The sequence below is a fragment of the Rhinatrema bivittatum genome, chromosome 6 (genome assembly GCF_901001135.1).
Source record: "Rhinatrema bivittatum chromosome 6, aRhiBiv1.1, whole genome shotgun sequence".
Lineage (NCBI taxonomy): Eukaryota > Metazoa > Chordata > Amphibia > Gymnophiona > Rhinatrematidae > Rhinatrema > Rhinatrema bivittatum.
Genome location: NC_042620.1, coordinates 245,232,793 through 245,255,261, shown reverse-complemented (window position 1 = coordinate 245,255,261; position 22,469 = coordinate 245,232,793). Strand labels below are relative to the sequence as shown.

The window sequence follows — 22,469 nt, the reverse complement described above, 5'->3', positions numbered from 1 at the left end:
GAAAGTTGAAACCACTTCTCCACTTCAATGATTTTCGGATGGTTCTACAAGCCATTATACTAACAAAAATCAACTATTGCAACTCTCTCCTTTTTGGCCTCCCAACCTCATCCATCAAACCCCTCCAAATGATTCAAAACTCTGCAGCCAGAATCCTTACCAATACGAATAAAAGAGACCACATAACCCCCATACTAAAACTCCTCCACTGGCTGCCTATTAAGCAAAGGATTCTCTATAAAGTATACACAGCAATTCATAAATCTATTTACAACATTTCCCCACTCCACTTAAGCACCCAACTACGTTTTCACTCTTCAACTAGACCTATCAGAGGAGCTTATAAAGGCACACTCTATGTTCCTTCAACAATATCCTTACATCAGAAACGTGCCATTTCTTTAGCAGGACCCGTCCAATGGAACATGCTCCCGCCAGACATCCGCCTTGAGATCTGCTTCGCTTCCTTCAAAAAGAAAATTAAAACCTGGCTCTTTAGCCAAGCTTTTCCAGAACTATGATTATTTTTTCACCTCCAGCTATTAAGATTTTCTCACCATCGCAATCCCTTCTGCAGATCACATTTAACTTAGACAATTACGCCTTATTTTATGATTTGGTTTCTCAAAGAGACTTTAATTTTCTCAATGTTATTTTTTGAATCTGTTTTCCCTGTTTTCCAAGTTCTATAACCTTGTTATATGTACCGCCTCTTGGCGTAATTTTTATGTTTCAATGTAAACCGATGTGATCTGTATTTTAATACAGGAACACCGGTATATAAAAATCTAAAAAATAAATAAATAAATAAATTTAGCTTGTCTGCCAACACATTGTCCACTCCCAGAAAGTAGGTGGCCCTGAGGTACATCGAATGGGAGAGAGCTTCCGCCTAAATCTGTGCAGCTTCCTGACACAGAAGGAAGGAGCCTGTGCCTCTCTGTTTGTTGATGTACCGCATGGCCACCTGGTTTTCTGTCTGAATCAGGATGACTTGATTTGAGAGACGATCCTGAAAAGCCCTGAGAGCATATCTGATTGCTCAAAGTTCCAGGAAATTTATTTGGTGTTTGGCTTCCTCTGGAGACCAAAATCCTTGTGTTTGCAGATTGGCCACATGGGCTCCCCAGCCGAAGTTGGAAGCATCGGTGGTGAGCGTGACTTGAGGGCCTGGAACCTGGAAGGGCAAACCCTGGAGGAGATTGATTTGATTTTTCCACCAGGCAAGAGACAGACGGAGTGAGTCGGTGACGTGGACAACGTTCGATAGGGGCTGAATGGATTGAGTCCATTGTGACTTTAGAGTCCAGTGCATGAGTCTCATGGCCAAGCGGGCAATTGGTGTGATGTAGACTGAGGATGCCATGTGTCCCAGAAGGATGAGAAATTGGCGTGCAGTCGCAGAGTGCTGAGACTGCAGCTGGTGAGCAAGAGACACGAGAGTTAGTGCTCGCTGACAAGGCCGGAAAGCCTTTGCCTGCAAGGTGTCCAAGTCTGCCCCAATGAACGACAAGGTTTGAGATGGGACTAAATAGGATTTGTCGTAGTTGATGAGAAATCCTAATGAAATTAAGGTGTGTAAGATTAGATTGAGGGACTACAGAGCAGCTTGCTGAGTGGGAGCCCTGACGAACCAGTCGTTCAGATAGGGGTAGACATGAACACCTTGAATCCTGAGGAAGGCTGCAACGACTACGAGGCATTTTGTGAAGACTCATGGTGCAGACACTAGGCTGAAAGGAAGCACTCGGTATTGATAGTGCTTGGGGCCTACTAGAAACCTCAGGTATTTGCAATGAGATGGAGTTATCGCAATATGAGTGTAGGCGTCCTGGAGGTCCAGAGAGCAGAGCCAGTCTCCTCTTTGTAGAAGAGGAAGAAGCGAGCCCAAGGTGACCATCTTGAACTTCTTTCACAGGAGGTACTTGTTGAGGGCACGTAGGTCCAGAATAGGACGAACGCCTCCTGATTTTTTGGGGATTAGAAAGTACCGGGAAAAGAACCCTAGGCCATGCTAAGAGTATGGTACGGGTTCTATTGTGCTGGACTGGAGAAGGAGGAAGACCTCTTTATCCAGAAGAATGGAGGCACGGAGAGAAAGTTCAGATGGTAACCCTGAGCAATTATTGCCAATACCCATTGGTCTGAGGTGATTGAGTGCCATATGTTGTGGAAGTGGCACAATCGACCTCCCACTGGTATGTGAGGCAGTGGGATCTGGCTGCTGCTCTCTAGGTGGAAGTCAAAAACCTGAAGCAGGCCCTGATTGTGGCTTTTGTTTACGTGTTTGATGAGACTGTGCTTTTTGAAATGGCCTCGTTGCACGGGATCTAGTTGGTGACGGGTAGGACTTCTTCAGGTGGAAGAAGGACTTTTTAGAGTCCTTCCTGAAGGGCTGTTTAGAAGAATAGTTGGAAGGCATCAGAGAGAGCTGTCTTAGGGTCTCATGATGATCCTTTAGTTCCGCCACCGTCCGTTGAATCTGTTCGCCAAACAGATTATCTCCGGCACAAGGCAGGTCGGATAACCTGTCTTATACTTCAGAGCAAAGACCAGAAAACTTGAGCCATTACCTTGGGAGCATCCAGGAATTGGAGCAACTCCATCATCTGGTGCCTATCATCCTGTTCAGTCTCCACTTGGAAGGGAACCAATTCAGACATTTCCTTCACAAATTTTATAAAGGAGAGGTCCTCTGGAGGAGAACGCTTCCTACTTTCAGTGGGTGAAGGTTGTGAACGTAAATCATCAGTGTCTGGTGAGGAATCATCAGTCCACGTATCATAAGGATCAGCACCTGTCCCTCTAGGAACTAAAGGGGGACAGGTTGGTGGGATACCTGAAGGTCCCGGTCTAGGCTCCGAAGGAATCGGAGGAATTATCGGAGGCACCGATGAAGGCATCGAAGGCACCGGCACAGGTATTGAGGGCATCGATGGATGGCTCGGTGGCGCCGACGGACGTATCAGCATGAATGATTGAATTGATGGTGAGGGATGTATCAGCATCAATGGCTGAGGCAGAACACCCGATGGAGGGATGCGGAGCGGTGTCTCTACTCCCGATGGCAATGTAAGTGGGGAGGGCACCGGAGTCATCAGAGACCCAGGATCCATCGGTAGAAAAGCGGCAATGAACGCTTCCATCCTGGAGAACAGCGGTGCCAACGCTGCCGGAATCGGGTCGGTGATCAGTTCCGCAATCGGCACCGGTGTCGGTGCCGGAGGAACCTGGAGTCATTGCATCACCTTGTCGATGGCCTCCTGAACCATCCGGTCCAGTTCTTCTCGGAGACCTGGAGCAAGAAGCCCCGGCTCCGGAACAGAAGGAGGCAGAGGCATAGCCGGAGGCACCACCATTAAAGGTGGAGTCGCGGCTCCCGATCCCCTGTTGGGTGAGGGTTGCCTCAGTTACCCGGTCACAGAAACGGTCGGTGCCTTTTCTGGACGGGGTTTTTTCAACAGCGGCTCAGATGATGGCGAGGTCGATGATTTTGCTCCCTCGATGGTCCGAGACTTACGGTCCGGACCCCCGCTGGACCCCCAGGGACTTTTGGCCAGCTTGGGGGTCCACCTGACCCCCACAAGACTTGCCAAAAGTCCAGCAAGGGTCCTGGAGCGACCTCCTGCACGCGGGCCTGTCATATGGGTGACCGTCGCCCGTATGACATAGTGAGGGCAAAGGTAGCGCCGGCGCCATTTTGAAGATTGGCAATACGGCCCACGTGCAGGAGGTCGCTCCCGGACCCCCGCTGGACTTTTGGCAAGTCTTGTGGGGGTCAGGAGGCCCACCCAAGCTGGCCAAAAGTCCCTGGGGGTCCAGCGGGGGTCCGGGGGCGATCTCCTGCACGCGTGACGTCGGGAGCCAGGAACCAAAATGGCGCCGGCGCTACCTTTGCCCTGTCACATGATAAGGGCAAAGGGCCACCGGCGCCATTTCTCTTAACGCAGTCGTGGCCAGAGAGAGGGAGATCGCGCCGGGACCCCCCACTGGACCCCAGGTAATTTAAAACATTTTGGGGGGGTTCGGGAGGGTGGGGGATTTGTTTTAAAGGTTCGGGGTGGGTTTTAGGGTTTTTTTGGTGTGCCGGTTTTCCCGCCCTCCTCCGATTTACGATTTTTAACGATTAAAAAAAAAACAACTCGACGATCAGATTTCCCTCCCCCCCAGCCAAAATCGATCGTTAAGACGATCGATCACACGATTAACACCCCTACCGGCCAGTGGTCGATGCTGGCGCAAAGTTGACGGTGCCGGCTCTGACGATGTCGATGCAATGGAAGGAGTCGGGGTTTGAGCATGGAAGAGAAGCTCCATCTTCTCCATTCTGGCCTTGCAACTTTTTGGTGTCATTAGGGCACATTTGGTGCAGGTCAAGACATCGTGCTCGCGTCCTAGACACATTACACAGACTTTATGAGGGTCTGTGATAGACATGGAGCGAGTACGGTCCGGGCACCAACGGAAACCTGATGCCATGGCAAAAAATTGAGCTGTGGTACAGTCGATGGCCAGTAGGCCGCAAGGGCCAAACTCGACGGTAATCGATGAAAAACAGGTAAAAACTTACCAGAGTACCGCGGTCTGAAAAAAGTTAAAGGAGGGACCCCTGTGGGGCAAATTAACTTTTAGTAATTCTGTGAGGAAAATTCCTGTCAAGAATCTGTGCAGAGCTCCTTTACCGCTAGGCTACTGCTGCGCGGAAAAAAGGAGACTGAAGGGGGACCCCTGCTGGCTGCAGGGTTAATGCCATGATGGACATGCCCAGTAGGGACCAGTCAATGTTCTGGAAACTTTGACAGAAGTTTTCCGTCATTGGGCTCCATCCTGTGATGTCACCCATATGTGAGGACTACCATCCTGCTTGTCCTGTGAGAAATATTCCACACATTAAGAAAGGTGGAAGGAAGGCAAAGCGATTACTGGCATGGTTAAAAGGTGAGGTGAAAGAGGCTATGTTAGCCAAAAAAACAACCTTCAAAAATTGGAAGGATCCATCTGAAGAAAATAGGATAATAGGGATGTGAATCGTTTTTGAACGATTAAAATTATCGTCAGATAATTTTAAAATCGTTCTAAATCGTTAGAGTGCACGATACAATCCAAATGCCCCGATTTATCATCAGGGGTATTTGTATTGTATCGTTAAATAGGGCATGGGAATTATTTGGGGGAGGGCGGGAAAACCGGCACACCAAAACAACTCCTAAACCAACCCCGACCCTTTAAAACCAATTCCTTACCCTCCCCCACCCTCCCAAAATGTGTGTGTGTGTGGGGGGGTCCCGGCGCGATCTCCCGCTCTCGGGCCATCGGTGCCATTTTGGCTGCCACTAATTAAAATGGCGCCGATGGCCCGATAAAAAAAAAAAACCCCACCCGACCCTTTAAATCGACCCCCCACCCTCCCGACTCTTTTTTTTTAAGTGAGGCCCGCGCCGCTAAAAAAAAAAAAATCCACCCGACCCTTTAAATCGACCCCCCCCCCTCTCGACCCCTCCAAAACCTTTTAAAATTACCTGGTGGTCCAGGGGGGCCTCGGGGGGCCTTGGGGAGAGATCCAGGGGGGCCTCGGGGAGAGGAGAGATCCAGGGGGGCCTCGGGAAGAGATTTCCCATTCCCAGGCATCAGCTGTTCTAAAAATAAAATGGCGCCGATGCCCCTTTGCCCTTACCATGTGACAGGGTATCCATGCCATTGGCCGGCCCCTGTCACATGGTAGGAGCACTGGATGGCCGGCGCCATCTTTAAAGATGGCGCCGGCCACCTTTACTCATCAGCCCCTAGTATAATAGGGGCTGATGAGTAAATCGGGGGCATACGCGGGCCGTATTGCCAATCTTCAAAATGGCGCCGGAGCTACCCTTGCCCTCACTATGTCATACGGGCGGCCTGCATGCAGGAGGTCGCTCCCAGATCACCGCTGGACTTTTGGAAAGTCTTTTGGGGGTCAGGAGGCCCCCCCAAGCTGGCCAAAAGTCCCTGGGGGTCCAGCGGGGGTCCGGGGGCGATCTCCCGCACGTGTGACGTCGGGAGCCAGGAAGCAAAATGGCACCGGCGCTACCTTTGCCCTGTCACATGATAAGGGCAAAGGGCCACCGGCGCCATTTCTCTTAATGCAGTTGTGGCCAGAGAGAGGGAGATCGCGTCGGGACCCCCCCACTGGACCCCAGGTAATTTAAAACATTTTGGGGGGGTTCGGGAGGGTCGGGGATTTGTTTTAAAGGTTTGGGGTGGGTTTTAGGGTTTTTTTGGTGTGCCGGTTTTCCCGCCCTCCTACGATTTACAATTTTTAACGATTTAAAAAAAAAAAAAAAAAAAACCCACGACGATCAGATTTCCCTCCCCCCCAGCCAAAATCGATCGTTAAGACGATCGATCACACGATTAACACCCCTACCGGCCAGTGGTCGATGCTGGCGCAAAGTTGACGGTGCCGGCTCTGACGATGTCGATGCAATGGAAAGAGTCGGGGTTTGAGCATGGAAGAGAAGCTCCATCTTCTCCATTCTGGCCTTGCAACTTTTTGGTGTCAATAGGGCGCATTTGGTGCAGGTCAAGACATCGTGCTCGCGTCCTAGACACATTACACAGACTTTATGAGGGTCTGTAAGAACATAAGAACATAAGAAAATGCCATACTGGGTCAGACCAAGGGTCCATCAAGCCCAGCATCCTGTTTCCAACAGTGGCCAATCCAGGTCATAAGAACCTGGCAAGTACCCAAAAACTAAGTCTATTCCATGTAACCATTGCTAATGGCAGTGGCTATTCTCTAAGTGAACTTAATAGCAGGTAATGGACTTCTCCTCCAAGAACTTATCCAATCCTTTTTTAAACACAGCTATACTAACTGCATGAACCACATTCTCTGGCAACAAATTCCAGAGTTTAATTGTGCGTTGAGTAAAAAGAACTTTCTCTGATTAGTTTTAAATGTGCCCCATGCTAACTTCATGGAGTGCCCCCTAGTCTTTCTACTATCCGAAAGAGTAAATAACCGATTCACATCTACCCGTTCTAGACCTCTCATGATTTTAAACACCTCTATCATATCCCCCCTCAGTCGTCTCTTCTCCAGGCTGAAAAGTCCTAACCTCTTTAGTCTTTCCTCATAGGGGAGTTGTTCCATTCCCCTTATCATTTTGGTAGCCCTTCTCTGTACCTTCTCCATCGCAATTATATCTTTTTTGAGATGCGGCGACCAGAACTGTACACAGTATTCAAGGTGCGGACTCACCATGAAGCGATACAGAGGCAAATGACATTTTCCGTTTTATTCATCATTCCTTTTCTAATAATTCCCAACATTCTGTTTGCTTTTTTGACTGCCGCAGCACACTGCACCGACGATTTCAATGTGTTATCCACTATGACACCTAGATCTCTTTCTAGGGTTGTAGCACCTAATATGGAACCCAACATTGTGTAATTATAGCTGTTACAGTTTTGGCTGCAGTGCAACCGCCTCACCACCAGGGGTCCCTCTAGTGCTGGCTCTCCTGACAGGCCCAGGCCATCTCCCCTGTCCACTCTATGTTCTGGGTTGGCCCTTATAACCCTGCCTGACAGTTCCCTCGGTGCTTCGGCATCGAGCTCACCTGGGCTCCCTGCTCTAGCCTTGCGCGGCCTTCGGGCCTTTCCTTGCCCTGCGCGGCCTTCGGGCCTTTCCTTGCCCTGCGCGGCCTTCGGGCCTTCTTCCTCGCTTTTCTTACCTGGCCTACGGGCCTTCTGACCTGCCTGCTCTGCTTACGGTGTGTGGCCTACGGGCCTTCTGTGTGTGTCTGTGTGGCCTACGGGCCTTCTGACCTGCCTTGCCCTGACTACGGTGTGTGGCCTACGGGCCTTCCGTGTGTATGTGTGGCCTACGGGCCTTCTGACCTGCCTGCTCTGCTTACGGTGTGTGGCCTACGGGCCTTCTGTGTGTGTCTGTGTGGCCTATGGGCCTTCTGACCTGCCTTGCCCTGACTATGGTGTGTGGCCTACGGGCCTTCCGTGTGTATGTGTGGCCTACGGGCCTTCTGACCTGCCTGCTCTGCTTTCGGTGTGTGGCCTACGGGCCTTCTGTGTGTGTGTGTGTGGCCTACGGGCCTTCTGACCTGCCTTGCCCTGCTTACGGTGTGTGGCCTACGGGCCTTCTGTGTGTGTGTGGCCTACGGGCCTTCTCTGCCTTGCCTTGTTTACTGTGTGTGGCCTACGGGCCTTCTGTGTGTGTGTGGCCTACGGGCCTTCTGACCTGCCTTGCCCTGACCCAGCCTGAACCCAGACACTGCTACTTGCCGCCTGCCCTGACCCAGCCTAGACCCAGACACTGCTACTTGCCGCCTGCCCTGACCCAGCCTGAACCCAGACACTGCTACTTGCCGCCTGCCCTGACCCAGCCTGAACCGAGACACTGCTACTTGCTGCCTGCCCTGACCCAGCCTGGAACCAGACACTGTTTCTAGCCATTCCTGTCTCTCTCCACCTGGAGCCACCCTGCTGGGTGGTGTTCACAACTCCTGACCGGAGCCCAAGCGTAACAATAGCATGGGTTATTTTTCCCTATATGCATCACCTTGCACTTATCCACATTAAATTTCATCTGCCATTTGGATGCCCAATTTTCCAGTCTCACAAGGTCTTCCTGCAATTTATCACAATCTGCTTGTGATTTAACTACTCTAAACAATTTTGTGTCATCTGCAAATTTGATTATCTCACTCGTCGTATTTCTTTCCAGATCATTTATAAATATATTGAACAGTAAGGGTCCCAATACAGATCCCTGAGGCACTCCACTGTCCACTCCCTTCCACTGAGAAAATTGCCCATTCAATTACACTCTTTGTTTCCTGTCTTTTAGCCAGTTTGCAATCCACGAAAGGACATCGCCACCTATCCCAAGACTTTTTACTTTTCCTAGAAGCCTCTCATGAGGAACTTTGTCAAACGCTTTCTGAAAATCCAAGTATACTATATCTACCGGTTCACCTTTATCCACATGTTTATTAACTCCTTCAAAAAAGTGAAGCAGATTTGTGAGGCAAGACTTGCCCTGGGTAAAGCCATGCTGACTTTGTTCCATTAAACCATGTCTTTCTATATGTTCTGTGATTTTGATGTTTAGAACACTTTCCACTATTTTTCCTGGCACTGAAGTCAGGCTAACCGGTCTGTAGTTTCCCGGATCACCCCTGGAGCCCTTTTTAAATATTGGGGTAACATTTGCTATCCTCCAGTCTTCAGGTACAATGGATGATTTTAATGATAAGTTACAAATTTTTACTAATAGGTCTGAAATTTCATTTTTTAGTTCCTTCAGAACTCTGTGATAGACATGGAGCGAGTACGGTCCGGGCACCAACGGAAACCTGATGCCATGGCCATGGAAAAAAATTGAGCTGTGGTACAGTCGACGGCTAGTAGGCCGCAAGGGCCAAACTCGACGGTAATTGATGAAAAACGGGTAAAAACTTACCAGAGTACCGCGGTCTGAAAAAAGTTAAAGGAGGGACCCCTGTGGGGCAAATTAACTTTTAGTAATTCTGTGAGGAAAACTCCTGTCAAGAATCTGTGCAGAGCTCCTTTACCGCTAGGCTACTGCTACGTGGAAAAAAGGAGACTGAAGGGGGACCCCTGCTGGCTGCAGGGTTAATGCCATGATGGACATGCCCAGTAGGGACCAGTCAAAGTTCTGGAAACTTTGACAGAAGTTTTCCGTGATTGGGCTCCATCCTGTGATGTCACCCATATGTGAGGACTACCATGCTGCTTGTCCTGTGAGAAATATTCCACACATTAAGAAAGGTGGAAGGAAGGCAAAGCGATTACTGGCATGGTTAAAAGGTGAGGTGAAAGAGGCTATTTTAGCCAAAAAAACAACCTTCAAAAATTGGAAGAAGGATCCATCTGAAGAAAATAGGATAATAGGGATGTGAATCGTTTTTGAACGATTAAAATTATCGTCAGATAATTTTAAAAATGTTCTAAATCGTTAGAGTGCACGATACAATATAAATGCCCCCGATTTATCGTCAGGGACATTTGTATTGTATCGTTAAATAGGGCATGGGAATTATTTGGGGGAGGGCAGGAAAACCGGCACACCAAAACAACTCCTAAACCAACCTCGACCCTTTAAAACCAATTCCTTACCCTCCCCCACCCTCCCAAAATGTGTGTGTGTGTGGGGGGGGGGGGTTCCGGCGCAATCTCCCGCTCTCGGGCCATCGGCGCCATTTTGGCTGCCACTAATTAAAATGGTGCCGATGGCCCGATAAAAAAAAAACCCCCACCCGACCCTTTAAATCGACCCCCCACCCTCCCGACCCTTTTTTTTAAGTGAGGCCCGCGCCGCTAAAAAAAAAAAACCCCACCCGACCCTTTAAATCGACCCCCCCCTCCCGACCCCTCCAAAACCTTTTAAAATTACCTGGTGGTCCAGGGGGGCCTCGGGGGGCTTCAGGGAGAGATGCAGGGGGGCCTCGGGGAGAGGAGAGATCCAGGGGGGCCTCGGGAAGAGATTTCCTGTTCCCAGGCATCAGCTGTTCTGATGGCCATCGGCGCCATTTTGGCTGCCACTAATTAAAATGGTGCCGATGGCCCGATAAAAAAAAAACCCCCACCCGACCCTTTAAATCGACCCCCCACCCTCCCGACCCTTTTTTTTTAAGTGAGGCCCGCGCCGCTAAAAAAAAAAACCCACCCGACCCTTTAAATCGACCCCCCCTCCCGACCCCTCCAAAACCTTTTAAAATTACCTGGTGGTCCAGGGGGGCCTCGGGGGGCTTCAGGGAGAGATCCCGGGGGGCCTCGGGGAGAGGAGAGATCCAGGGGGGCCTCGGGAAGAGATTTCCCGTTCCCAGGCATCAGCTGTTCTAAAAATAAAATGGCGCCGATGCCCCTTTGCCCTTACCATGTGACAGGGTATCCGTGCCATTGGCCGGCCCCTGTCACATGGTAGGAGCACTGGATGGCCGGCGCCATCTTTAAAGATGGCGCCGGCCACCTTTACTCATCAGCCCCTAGTATAATAGGGGTTGATGAGTAAATCGGGGGCATACGCGGGCCGTATTGCCAATCTTCAAAATGGTGCCGGTGCTACCTTTGCCCTCACTATGTCATACGGGCGGCCTGCGTGCAGGAGGTCGCTCCCGGATCCCCGCTGGACTTTTGGCAAGTCTTGTGGGGGTCAGGAGGCCCCCCCCCAAGCTGGCCAAAAGTCCCTGGGGGTCCAGCGGGGGTCCGGGGGCGATCTCCCGCACGCGTGATGTCGGGAGCCAGGAAACAAAATGGCACCGTCGCTACCTTTGCCCTGTCACATGATAAGGGCAAAGGGCCACCGGCACCATTTCTCAATGCAGCGGTGGCCAGAGAGCAGGAGGAGATCGCGTCGGGACCCCCACACTGGACCCCAGGTAATTTAAAACATTTTGGGGGGGGGGGGTTCGGGAGGGTGGGGGATTTGTTTTAAAGGTTCGGGTGGGTTTTAGGGTTTTTTTGGTGTGCCGGTTTTCCTGCCCTCCCCCGATTTACGATTTTTAACGATTTTTAGAAAAAAAAAAAACTCGACGATCAGATTTCCCTCCCCCCCCCAGCCAAAATCGATCGTTAAGACGATCGATTACACGATTCACACCTCTAATATTTATAAATGATCTGGAAAGGAATACGACGATTAGTTAAATCACAAGTGGATTGTGATACATTACAGGAGGACCTTGCAAGACTGGAAGATTGGGCATCCAAATGGCAGATGAAATTTAATGTGGACAAGTGCAAGGTGTTGCTTATATGGAAATATAATCCTTGCTGTAGTTACACGATGTTAGGTTCCGTATTAGGAGCTACCACCCAGGAAAAAGATCTAGGCATCATAGTGGATAATACTTTCAAATCGTCAGCTCAGTGTGCTGCAGCAGTCAAAAAAGCAAACAGAATTTTAGGAATTATTAGGAAGGGAATGGTTAATAAAAGAGAAAATGTCATAATGCCTCTGTATCACTCCATGATGAGACTGCACCTTGAACACTGTGTACAATTCTGGTCGCCGCATCTCAAAAAAGATATAATTGTGATGGAGAAGGTACAGAGAAGGGCAACCAAAATGATAAAGGGATGGGACAGCTCCCCTATGAGGAAAAGCTGAAGAGATTAGGGCTGTTCAGCTTGGAGAAGAGATGACTGAGGGGGATATGATAGAGGTCTTTAAGATCATGAGAGTGTTGGAAACAGGATGCTGGGCTTGATGGATTCTTGATCTGACCCAGCATGGCAATTTCTTATGTTCTTAAGACAGTTTTCATGAAGAACTAGCTAAAAGTAGATAATGTTATGGGGCTGATTAGCATACATTTGAGGCTTTTAGTGGAACTTACAGAAGTTCAAGCAGCGCTGTTGGCTGACCTTTTTAATGCTTCTTTAGAGTTGTGAGTAGTTCTGGAGGACTGGAGACAGATGGATGTGGTTCTTCTTCACAAAAGAGGAAGTAAGGAGGAGCCTGGAAACTCCTTTCAGTTAGGCTGACCTTTGTGGTGAGTAAATTAATGTAATCGCTGCTAAAACAGAGGACAATGCAGTTCTGAAAAGCAATGGATTACAAGATATGATTTTATCAGAATTAGATCAGATAAATCTGATCAATATCTTTGACTGATCAGAGAGTTGGGTCAAGAGAAAGCACTAGATTCAGTGTACTTGGTTTTCAGTAAGGCTTTTGACACCGTTCCACATACATGACTTCTAAATAAACTGAGCACCCTTGGAATGGAGCCCAAAGTGACTGATTAGATTAAAAACCTTTGAGTAAGAGATGACAAAGGATAGTGGTAAATGAAGTTCACTCCGTGGAGAGGATCATTACTATTGGTGTGCTATATGGATTGGTTATTGGACCAATTGTTACTAACATTGTTGTAAGCAATATTACAGAAGGGCTATTGAGAAAGGTTTGTTCTTATGGATGAAATTAGACTCTATAACAGGGTATATACCCAGAAATGTGTAGAAAGCATGAGGAGTGATCTAGTGAAGCTTGAGAAATGGTTTAGAGTTTGGAAACTAAGATTTAATGCTAAAAAATACAGGGTCATATATTTGAGCTGCAAAAATCCAAGGGAGAGGTACAGTATAAGGAAAGAATTTCTTCTTATGAAACAAGAGCAGGATCTGGAGGTAATCTTACCTGATGATCTCAAGATGGCCAAACAGGTAGATAAAGTGATGGGAAAAGCCAGAAAGCTGCTTAGGGGCAAAGGGAGAAGATTGGTAAGGAAAAAAGGAGGTGATATTGCCTTTAACTAAGTCACTGGTAAAATCTCATTTGGAATACTGTTTATAGTTCTGGAGACCTCACCTTCAAAAGGATATAAACTAGATGGAGTTAGTCGAGAGGGTGGCTACTAAAATGGATAGTGGTTTTTCATTATAAAGCATATGGGGGAGACTTAAAGATCTAAGCATGTATATACTCTAGATGGGATAAAGACATTTAAATATCTCCAAGAAATCAATGCACAGGAAGCAAGTTCTGGAACAAGGATTCGTAGGATGAAGGTGAATGGGGTAGACTCAGGAGTAATTTAAGGAAATATTTCTTTACAGAAAGGGTAGTGGCTGCATAGAATGGCCTCCCAGTGGAGGCAGTAGAGACAAGGACAGTATCTGAATTCAAGAAAGCATGGAACAAACAAAGGTGATCTCTGAAGGAGTGGCAGGGATTGTAGAATTTAGCAGTTGGCATGGATGGCAGACTAGATAAGCTATATGGTCTTTTTCAACCATCATGTTTCTATGTTTCTATGCAAGTTTTAATGCAAAGCTAGAAGCAGCAGCTTGAATAACACTGCATTTTCTATTAAAGATCCTTATGGAGACATTTTTCTTTTTAAAAAAATCTGATTTTTGCTGTATTATCATCAAGTAATGTAAAAAATTCCAAATTACTTTTTGTTTTTATTTCAATATATTTTGTTTTTATTGGGATTTTATTTATTCACAATTTTCTATTGCCTTATGTTTATAGGGTCATTAAGCAGCAGCTCTCTTCCTGCCATAGTGCCTTCTTCAACAATGAATTATTTTTTCATAAGCATAGAATCAGAAAAGTTCTTTTTGAATAAGACTCAGGGAGCTGAATGTAGGGTATTTTTGCTTTTCCATTCTAAACATTCCAGAGTTCTTATGAGTCATCAATCTGACAAGTGATGCTTCCTAATGGCTATATAAGCAGCTGGCAAATATCTAAGCAAGACTTAGTTGGTACACTGTATACTGTGTTAATGCTTATGTTGTCTAATGTAAACTGTTTTAGCTACAATAAAAAGAACACAGGAAGAAGGAGAAGAGTTTCAGATTTAAATTAATTGAATTTGCAAAGGTTAGGTTACCAATGTTACAGATATACAGAAAACCTATGCATGAATAGATGCAGTAAACTGTGCTGATGTTTGAGACTGACTTAATATGTGTTAATACTTATTAGTGCCCTTAATTGTGCTACATCAATATGTGCATTATTGAAGTTAGGAAGGAATTTAGTGATCACAAATATCAGCACAAAATAATTATGCAAATCAGCTCATTACCTATGAATGCAGAATAAAATAAAGCACATTAAAACATTTGCACATTTATGCAGACCTGTTTCTGTGAGAAGCTTAACTACATCTCAGCAAGGTGTAGTTAAGATTTGTTTGTATTAATGCTACTGTTCATGTGCTAACATTAACAGAAGTAATATTTTTCCAAACTGATTATCATCTCATTAGTATGGCCAGTTAAACTGAGATAATTAATGCATGTTAATGGCCCATTATATCACACTTTTATATATTGGCCTCTTTGAGACTTAGCAAAATAGTTACCATAAATCCAGAAGATTGATATCAGCTCCAATACTGCCACAAAAAGAGGCATCCATCCACCACAGAAATAATCCATCAAATTAACCCAGTATATTCCTGCCTTCAGAAATAAAAAGGAATCATTATATCACGCATTTATAAAAATAATAAGGTTGAAGATTTTTATATCAATATCTAGTCGTTATTGATTCGTAGTGCACTTCTAGTAGCCATACTGTTGCTGGAGATAACTGGAGTTTTATAAGACTGGCATACTTTTTAATGATAAATCACCAACAAGAAGGGGTTCTAAGAATCAAATGCAAATATCCAAACATATAAATGGTAGCAATTGACATTGAATTTATATTTTGAAAATTGCACTGTGCTGTAGTAGTATAAAAGCAAGTTTGCTTACGTAAACAGCGTTTCTGTAGATAGCAGGATGAATTAGCCATGCTGTCATGGGATCTGTCAATCAGGTCCGGGAGGCAGAGCTTTACAAAGCGGAGATTTAGATTTTAGCTCTCTGCGGCTATGCGTGTGTTTCCGCGCAGAAAAGTAAGATTCTCCTCAGTCTGTGATTAAGCTGTAGTTCGGAAAGACAGTGACTGCCAGGGAGGAGGGTGGGTCAGCATGGCTAATTCATCCTGCTATCTATGGAAACACCGTTTACGGTAAGCAATCTTGCTTTTTCCCATCAATAGCAGGGCTGAATTAGCCATGCTGTCATGGGAGTCCCAAGCTCCCGATCATGTTGTTTATGGTATATATGTTTGTACGTGATCACGAACAGTGTAGCATTCACCGTGTACAAGAGGATAGAGATTGCAGGATTGCGTGTCCTATCTTCGCATCAGTGGTTGCTTGTTGATCAAGGCAGTAGTCCGATGTGAAGATATGGCGCGATGATCATGTAGCTGCCTTACAAATGTCAATGGGTTGTACATGTTTAAGGTGTGCCAAGGAGGCCGCCATTGCTCTAACTTGGTGAGCTTTGGGAACAGAATGTAGCTTTAGGTTCTGTTTGTCATAGCAGAACTTGATGCTCTGTGCTATCCAGATGGAGATGGTGCGTTTAGCCACTGGCAGTCCAGGTGCTTTCGGGTCGAAAGAGACAAGGAGTTGAGAAACACGGGAGTCCGAGATTGTTCTTTCTTTGTAGTATGCTAAAGCTCTTTTTCAGTCTAGTGTATGCAGTGATTTTTCCCTGTCATTTGCATGAGGTTTAGGGAAAAAGATGGGTAGTTCTATGGTCTGATTGAGATGGAAATGAGACACCACTTTTGGTAGGAAGGATGGGTGCGTTCAGAGAATCACTTTTTGGTTATGAAACTGTAAATACGGAGAATAATGGACCAAGGCCTATAATTCACTGACTCGTCGTGCTGATGTTACTGCCACGAGGGATACCACCTTCCATGTGAGGTATTTAATGTGTGCCGAGTCCATGGGTTCAAACGGGAAAAGCATGAGCTGTTCAAGAACTATGTTGAGGTTCCATGGAACTGGAGGCTTAGAGATTGGAGGGCGAAGGTGAGTTAACCCCTTGATGAAACGAGATAGTAAGGGGTGATTGGAAATAGGAATATTGTTAAGTGGTCTGTGATATACCACTATGGCACTGAGATGGACCCTAATGGATGAGGCTGCCAGACCAGCTGTGTACAGTGTATGTAGATAATCCATGGGTAACTCAGGTGAAAGGTCTAAAAGTGGTACACCATTAGAAGTGCACCAGGTAGAGTAGCGTTTCCATTTATAGCTAGAGTTTTTTTCCTCATTGAGAGTTTCCTGGATTCTAACAAAATGGATTGTGCCAAAGTGGAAACTCCCTGTTCAGTTAAAAGGAGCCTCTCAATCTCCATGCTGTCAAATGAAGAGATGAGTGTAGTGGGTGTAGAAGCATTCCTTGATCTTGGAAGAGAAGATCTTGGTGAATCGGTAATTGAATGGGGTCCATGATGGACAGTCGGAGAAGGAAACTGTACCATGGTTGCCTTGGCCAGGCTGGAGCTATGGGTATCAGTTGAGCCTTGTCTGCTATGCACTTCTGAAGATCCTTGTTATGAGTGGTATGGGAGGAAAGGCATACAGGAGGCCTATCGTCCATGGAATGAGGAAGGCATCTTGGGCGATCCTGAACTGACTTGGTCTTATTGAGCAGAATTTGGGAACCTGAGTGTTGATCTCGGTTGCAAAGAGATCTATTGCAGGTGTCCCCCATTGCATAAAAATGTCTTGGGCTACCTCCGAATTGAGTGTCCATTCGTGAGGATGAAGGATGTGGCTTAGCCTGTCCGCCCTTGTATTTGCTACTCCTGGTAGATAAGTTGCTTGCAGATGTATGCAATGTTGGTGAGCATGTTTGAAGATTGTCAGGGTCTCCTTGCAAAGGGGCCATGAACCGGACCCTCCTTGCTTGTTGATATAAAACATTGCCACTTGATTGTCTATGTAGATCATGACTCTGTGGCCCATTAAGTGATCTTGAAACACTTGTAGCACATTTCGAATTGCTCTGAGCTCTAATAGATTTATCTGCAGGGTCTGCTCGGAGATTGTCCATAACCCTTGGGTTTCGTAAATCTCGAGATGTGCTCCCCATCCCTTGCAAGACGCATCTGTAGTTAAGACTGCGTTGTGAGGAGGAGGACTGAATACTGCTCCTTTTGACAGGGTGGAGTGTAGGAGCCACCATGTTATGTCCTGTTTCATCTGAGACATCAACGATAGCTTCTGTGTCAACGGTTGTGAGTATTTTTTCCATTGACGTTTTAGTCCCCATTGCAGGTGTCTCATGTGTAGCCTGGTGTTGGGTACTGTGAAGATAGCCGCCGCCATGTGGCCGAGGACTACCAGAATTTGTCTTGCCGACGGCCTTTGAGTGTTGTTCAATGAGTAGAGAAGTTGACGTATTTGTATTATTCTTTCTGTTGGGAGATATGCCCGATTGTGAACAGTGTCCAGGCCTGCTCCTATGAACTGTAGTCTCTGTGTTGCTTGGAGATGTGATTTCTGAAAATTGATCACTAGTCCCAATTCCTGTAAGCACTGTATCACCCGGAGGTGATCGAGTAAGATCTCCGGGGTCGAGGCTATTATTAGCCAATCGTCCAGATATGGAAAGATGGTCAGACCCTGTTGTCTGAGATGAGCCATCACCACAACCATGCATTTGGTGAAAAACCTGGGTGCAGCCGATAGTCCAAAGAGAAGAACCTTGTACTGGTAGTGTTGATGGCCGTAGCGAAAGCATAGACCAGATTGTTTTGGTAGTTCACCTGTTTCAGGTGATACTGTAGGAATTTTAGCAGAAGCAGCTGGTACATCATGCTTGTTCCTCATCTTTCCCTCTGTGGTCCTAACAGAATTATCTGAGGACGAAGATGCAGCAGAGGAAGTGATTTGTATTAGTTGTCTATGAGATAAGGAATCTACACTTCGTGGGTGAGATGACCTAGAAGTGGAAGGGCTCACTGCCCATGTATCTCTCGTCTTCGCAGCTTTTTGATGTGAGTGACGTGTTCGCCTATGGTGATGGTGTGACGATGATCCTGTATGGGTTCCATCTCCCGACAGTGATCATCTGATTCGTTTTGACTGCAGCTCTGAAGAATTGGAGTCTGAAGAGGTGAAATGAGGTACATCTGGAGACTGATGTCTTCGTTTTACCCCATGTGGTATTGAATGATATATTTGTTTGGACTTTTGTAGTCCACTGTGCGTCGATCTATGTGCCAATGCCTTCGGCGCCATGTGCGCTGATGTTTTTTGTAAGTTGTGCGCATATACCGACTTGTGCGCATAAGTCATCGATGCCATGCGCTCAGATGCTTTCGGCGCCGTTGTTTTTGGCGCCGAGCTCGCTTCAGATGGCTGCGGTGCTGTATGCGCTGAAGTCTTCGACGCCGTGTGTGCATACTTCTTCGGCGCTGTGCACGCAGAGGTCTTCGGCGCCGTGTGCGCAATGTCTTCGGCACTTTATGCGCATATGCTTCCTGCGTTGTGTGCACTGGTGTCTTGTGTGCCGATGTCGATTCGGTCGCAGAAGTATTATGCGCCAATGGTGATTTGGGCGCAGAAGGTACTTCAGACGCATAAGTTGTCGGCGCCGAAGATTTAGGCGCCGTTGATTCCTGCGCTGATCACCGAGGCTCTTTCGGTCCTCTCGGATCTGAAGGCCTATGTCGGCTCGGTAAGTCCTTAACTCCAAGCCTGGAGGGTTGAAGATCCCATGACGACGCTCTTTTTTGTGACGGAGCCGCTGTCAACGAGAGACCTGGTGAAGAATGAGCCTCCAATGGCTCGGAAAACGTGAAAAGTTCAAACATTTTGTAGGCTCGTTGTTTTTGGGCTTTTGGGGACATTCGAGCACAAAAATCACAATTTTGTAAATTATGCTCTGGTCCCAGGCATCGGTAACATCGGTCATGGCCATCCATGACCAACATTACTTTGCCAAAGGCACAGGGTTTAAACCCCGGCTTTTTTGACATTTCAATAAAAATAAGAAATGCTGAGAAGTTGGCCCCGCGTGTAATCCCGCTCGTGGAAAAAACAGAATGAGGAGAATCTGTTACTTTCCTGCGCGGGAACACACGCGCAGCCGCAGAGAGCTAAAATCTAAATCTCTGCTTTGTAAAGCTCCGCCTCCCGGACCTGATTGACAGATCCCATGACAGCATGGCTAATTCAGCCCTGCTATCGACGGGAAAAGAACAACTCATTCTTTATATAAGGATCTTCAGAACACCCGTGCCAAGGTTATATTCTTTTCACCTTTCTGCATATATGGGTCTTATCTAATCATAATAATCTATTCTATAATAGTCTATTTGTTAATTTTTATATTGCATGTAAAAATCATGATAAAAAAGGGAACTTCCCCATGTTACTTGAAGAGAAGTAGCATGCCCTAAATTATAATCACATTTTGTGAATGCTGCTTCAGGGGCTTCAACAAATTCTACCTTATAGATTCTTTTGGCGGTCTTTACAATAGTGCATCTTCAGCACAGCGTTCCGTTAAACTTGATTTTCTGTAAATGTGTGGGACACATTAGTTATATCAAATTCCTTCCTATACGCTGAAATAAAAGTATATCTATATGCAGATAAATATGACATCAGCATTAAGGAGAAATTATGTCTTACCTGTTAATTTCCATTCCTTTACTTCTACTACAGCAGTCCAGAACCTATGGGTTACATCCTCTCATCCAACACATGGAGGCAGAGTTCTTTTTCTTTTTTATTTCTACATGATGACATCACATGCATTTATGTCATACTTAGAGCATATTTAGCAAGTTTACTACTTTCAAAACTAAACCATCTACAATAAACTAACAACCTAATAATAAAAGACATTACAAGAAAAAACAAGACATAATAAAAATGATGAAAATAAAAAATAACTATTACAAGTCTTATCTTGCATTGTTATAGCCTACTTTCACATCTGGGTCGGGTCGTGGCGTCAGGCAAGGGTCCGGGCCGAGGCCCCGGCATTGGGATGTGGCCTCCGGGACGGGTCACGGTGTCAGGCCTAGGTCGAGGCCTCAGAGTTGGCACCTGTCCTTCAATGGATCAGGTACATTTGTTTGTTTTATTTTTCGGGGGTCTCCGCCAAGGCCCTGGCATTGGCCCGTGTCTCTGCCGAGACTCCATTGTTGCACGCAGGCCTAGGCCATGGTCCCTGCTTTGGGTCTTGGCCTATGCCCGAGCGTGATGCTGGAGCCACTGCCTAGGCCTAAAGCCAGAGTCTCTCCTAGGGCTTAGGCTATGGTCCCTGCTTTGGGCCTCAGCTTATGCCCTAGGAAAGGCCCTGGCTTCGGGCATAGACCTAGGCCCGATGCATTTGTTTAAAATTAAACTAACGAATAAGGTTTGTTTAATTCAGGGGGATCTCAATTTGGTCCAGGACCCCTCAAATGAAATGAATTAGCCTTATTCGTCGTGTTTTGCATTTTTGTTTTAAACAACTGCACATCCCTATTATTAATAACTTCTTTAGGTCTGCCTGTCATGGCCTTTGCGGCCAGTCGGGTACTACAAGCACTTCTGTAACTCTTTCCTTTTCTATTTTCCTTAACAAGTTTGTCATTAGTGGCCATGGAGGAAAAAGATACAGAAGCTTGTATCCCCTCCAACTTTGTGGAAAGGCATCTATCACTTCGCTGCCTACTTCTCTGTGCCAACTGTAAAATCTTTTTACTTTTCTGCTTTGCCTGGAAGCCGAATATATCTGATGTGGACCCCAACTTTGCACTGTTTGACAGTAGGTTTCCTCCCTTAATTTCCACTCACCAGGATCTATTACATTTTGACTGAGATAATCTGCCTGAACATTTATCTAATTTGCTATGTGTTGAGCTGACAACTGAATCAGGTATTTCTCGGCCCATGTGAACAAAAGATCTGTCTCTTCCAAAATGCCCTGACTGCATGTTACGCCCAGCTTGTTTATATGCGTGACTGCTGTTGCATTGCTGCATAAGACTCTCATTGCCTTCCCTTGAAGAAGGTTCTGAAAATATAACAGAGCCAATCTGATGCCTCTGGTCTCTAGCTGATTTATAGATCATTGGCTCTCACTCCAGCTCCAGAGGCTCTGAGTGTAATGATTCTTGTAATGTCCTCTCCAACCTATTAAAATGGCATCTGTTGTCAGTAGAACCCAATCTGGGCTTTCCAAGAACATTCCTTTTCTCAAATTTTGAAGATGAGTCCACCAATTTAGAGACATTTGAACCTAGTTAGATAATGGAAGGCACACTCTGTAACCTTGAACTTCCATCTGGAAAGGAGTGAAATCTGAAGAGTTCTCAAATGAGCCCTTGCCCAAGGAACTAACTCCAGAGTCGATGCCATTGGGCCTAGAAGCTGAAGATAATGCCAAGCAGTTGGTGTTTGCTGTTCTAAAAAGCTCTTCACCTATGAACAAATCTTTAAAATTTTCTTCTGTGGTAGGTATACCATGCCAGCCGATATGTTGAATAACACCCCTAGATGTTCTATAGTCTGAGAGAGCTGCAAATGACTTTTTGCATAATTGATTACCTAACCTAAACACTGAAGCACAGATACTTCTGCTTCCATCAATGCTACTCCCTTGGTATACAATTTGGCCCTTATTAACCAATCATCCAAATAAGGATGAACCAAGAAGACCTTCCTTCATAATAAGGTAGCTATGACAACCTTAACTTTTGTAAAGGTTCTTGGCACTGTCGCCACCCTGAAAGGCAGAACATTGAATTGAAATGTTGACTGATTATACAAAAATAGAGACATTTTTGCAAACCTTTAAAGGGCCTTTTTTGCCCTTTAAAGGGCCCGATGGCGCCATAACTCTCCCCTTCACTGCCAGCCCTCCTTCCCCACGCGTTCGGCGCGGACCTATCAGGGTGAGGGGAGGCAGAGGAACCCTCGAGCATGCGAGGCAGGCTGGCAGCACACCCAACATCAGGCCCCGGAGCCCCGATCCGGCACTGGCCGCGAAGAAGCCAAAGCAAGGTAGGACCGCCTACCTCCACCCATGCCGTCCAATCCGGCTCTTCCAGCCCTTTAAAGGGCCCGACGGTGCCATAACTCTCCCCTTCACTGCCAGCCCTCCTTCCCCACGCGTTCGGCGCGGAC

General features: G+C 46.5%; 1 protein-coding gene across 3 annotated transcripts in view; it reads right to left on the bottom strand.

The window, feature by feature from the left end:
• Window positions 1-22,469, bottom strand: part of LOC115094054 (sodium- and chloride-dependent neutral and basic amino acid transporter B(0+)-like) — a 556,325-nt gene that overhangs the window by 176,556 nt on the left and 357,300 nt on the right. For all 3 annotated transcript variants that reach the window (XM_029606707.1, XM_029606706.1, XM_029606708.1), the window contains exon 11: window positions 14,847-14,946. In XM_029606707.1, coding sequence (XP_029462567.1) covers window positions 14,847-14,946 — 100 coding nt within the window. The remainder of the gene's footprint in view (window positions 1-14,846; window positions 14,947-22,469) is intronic.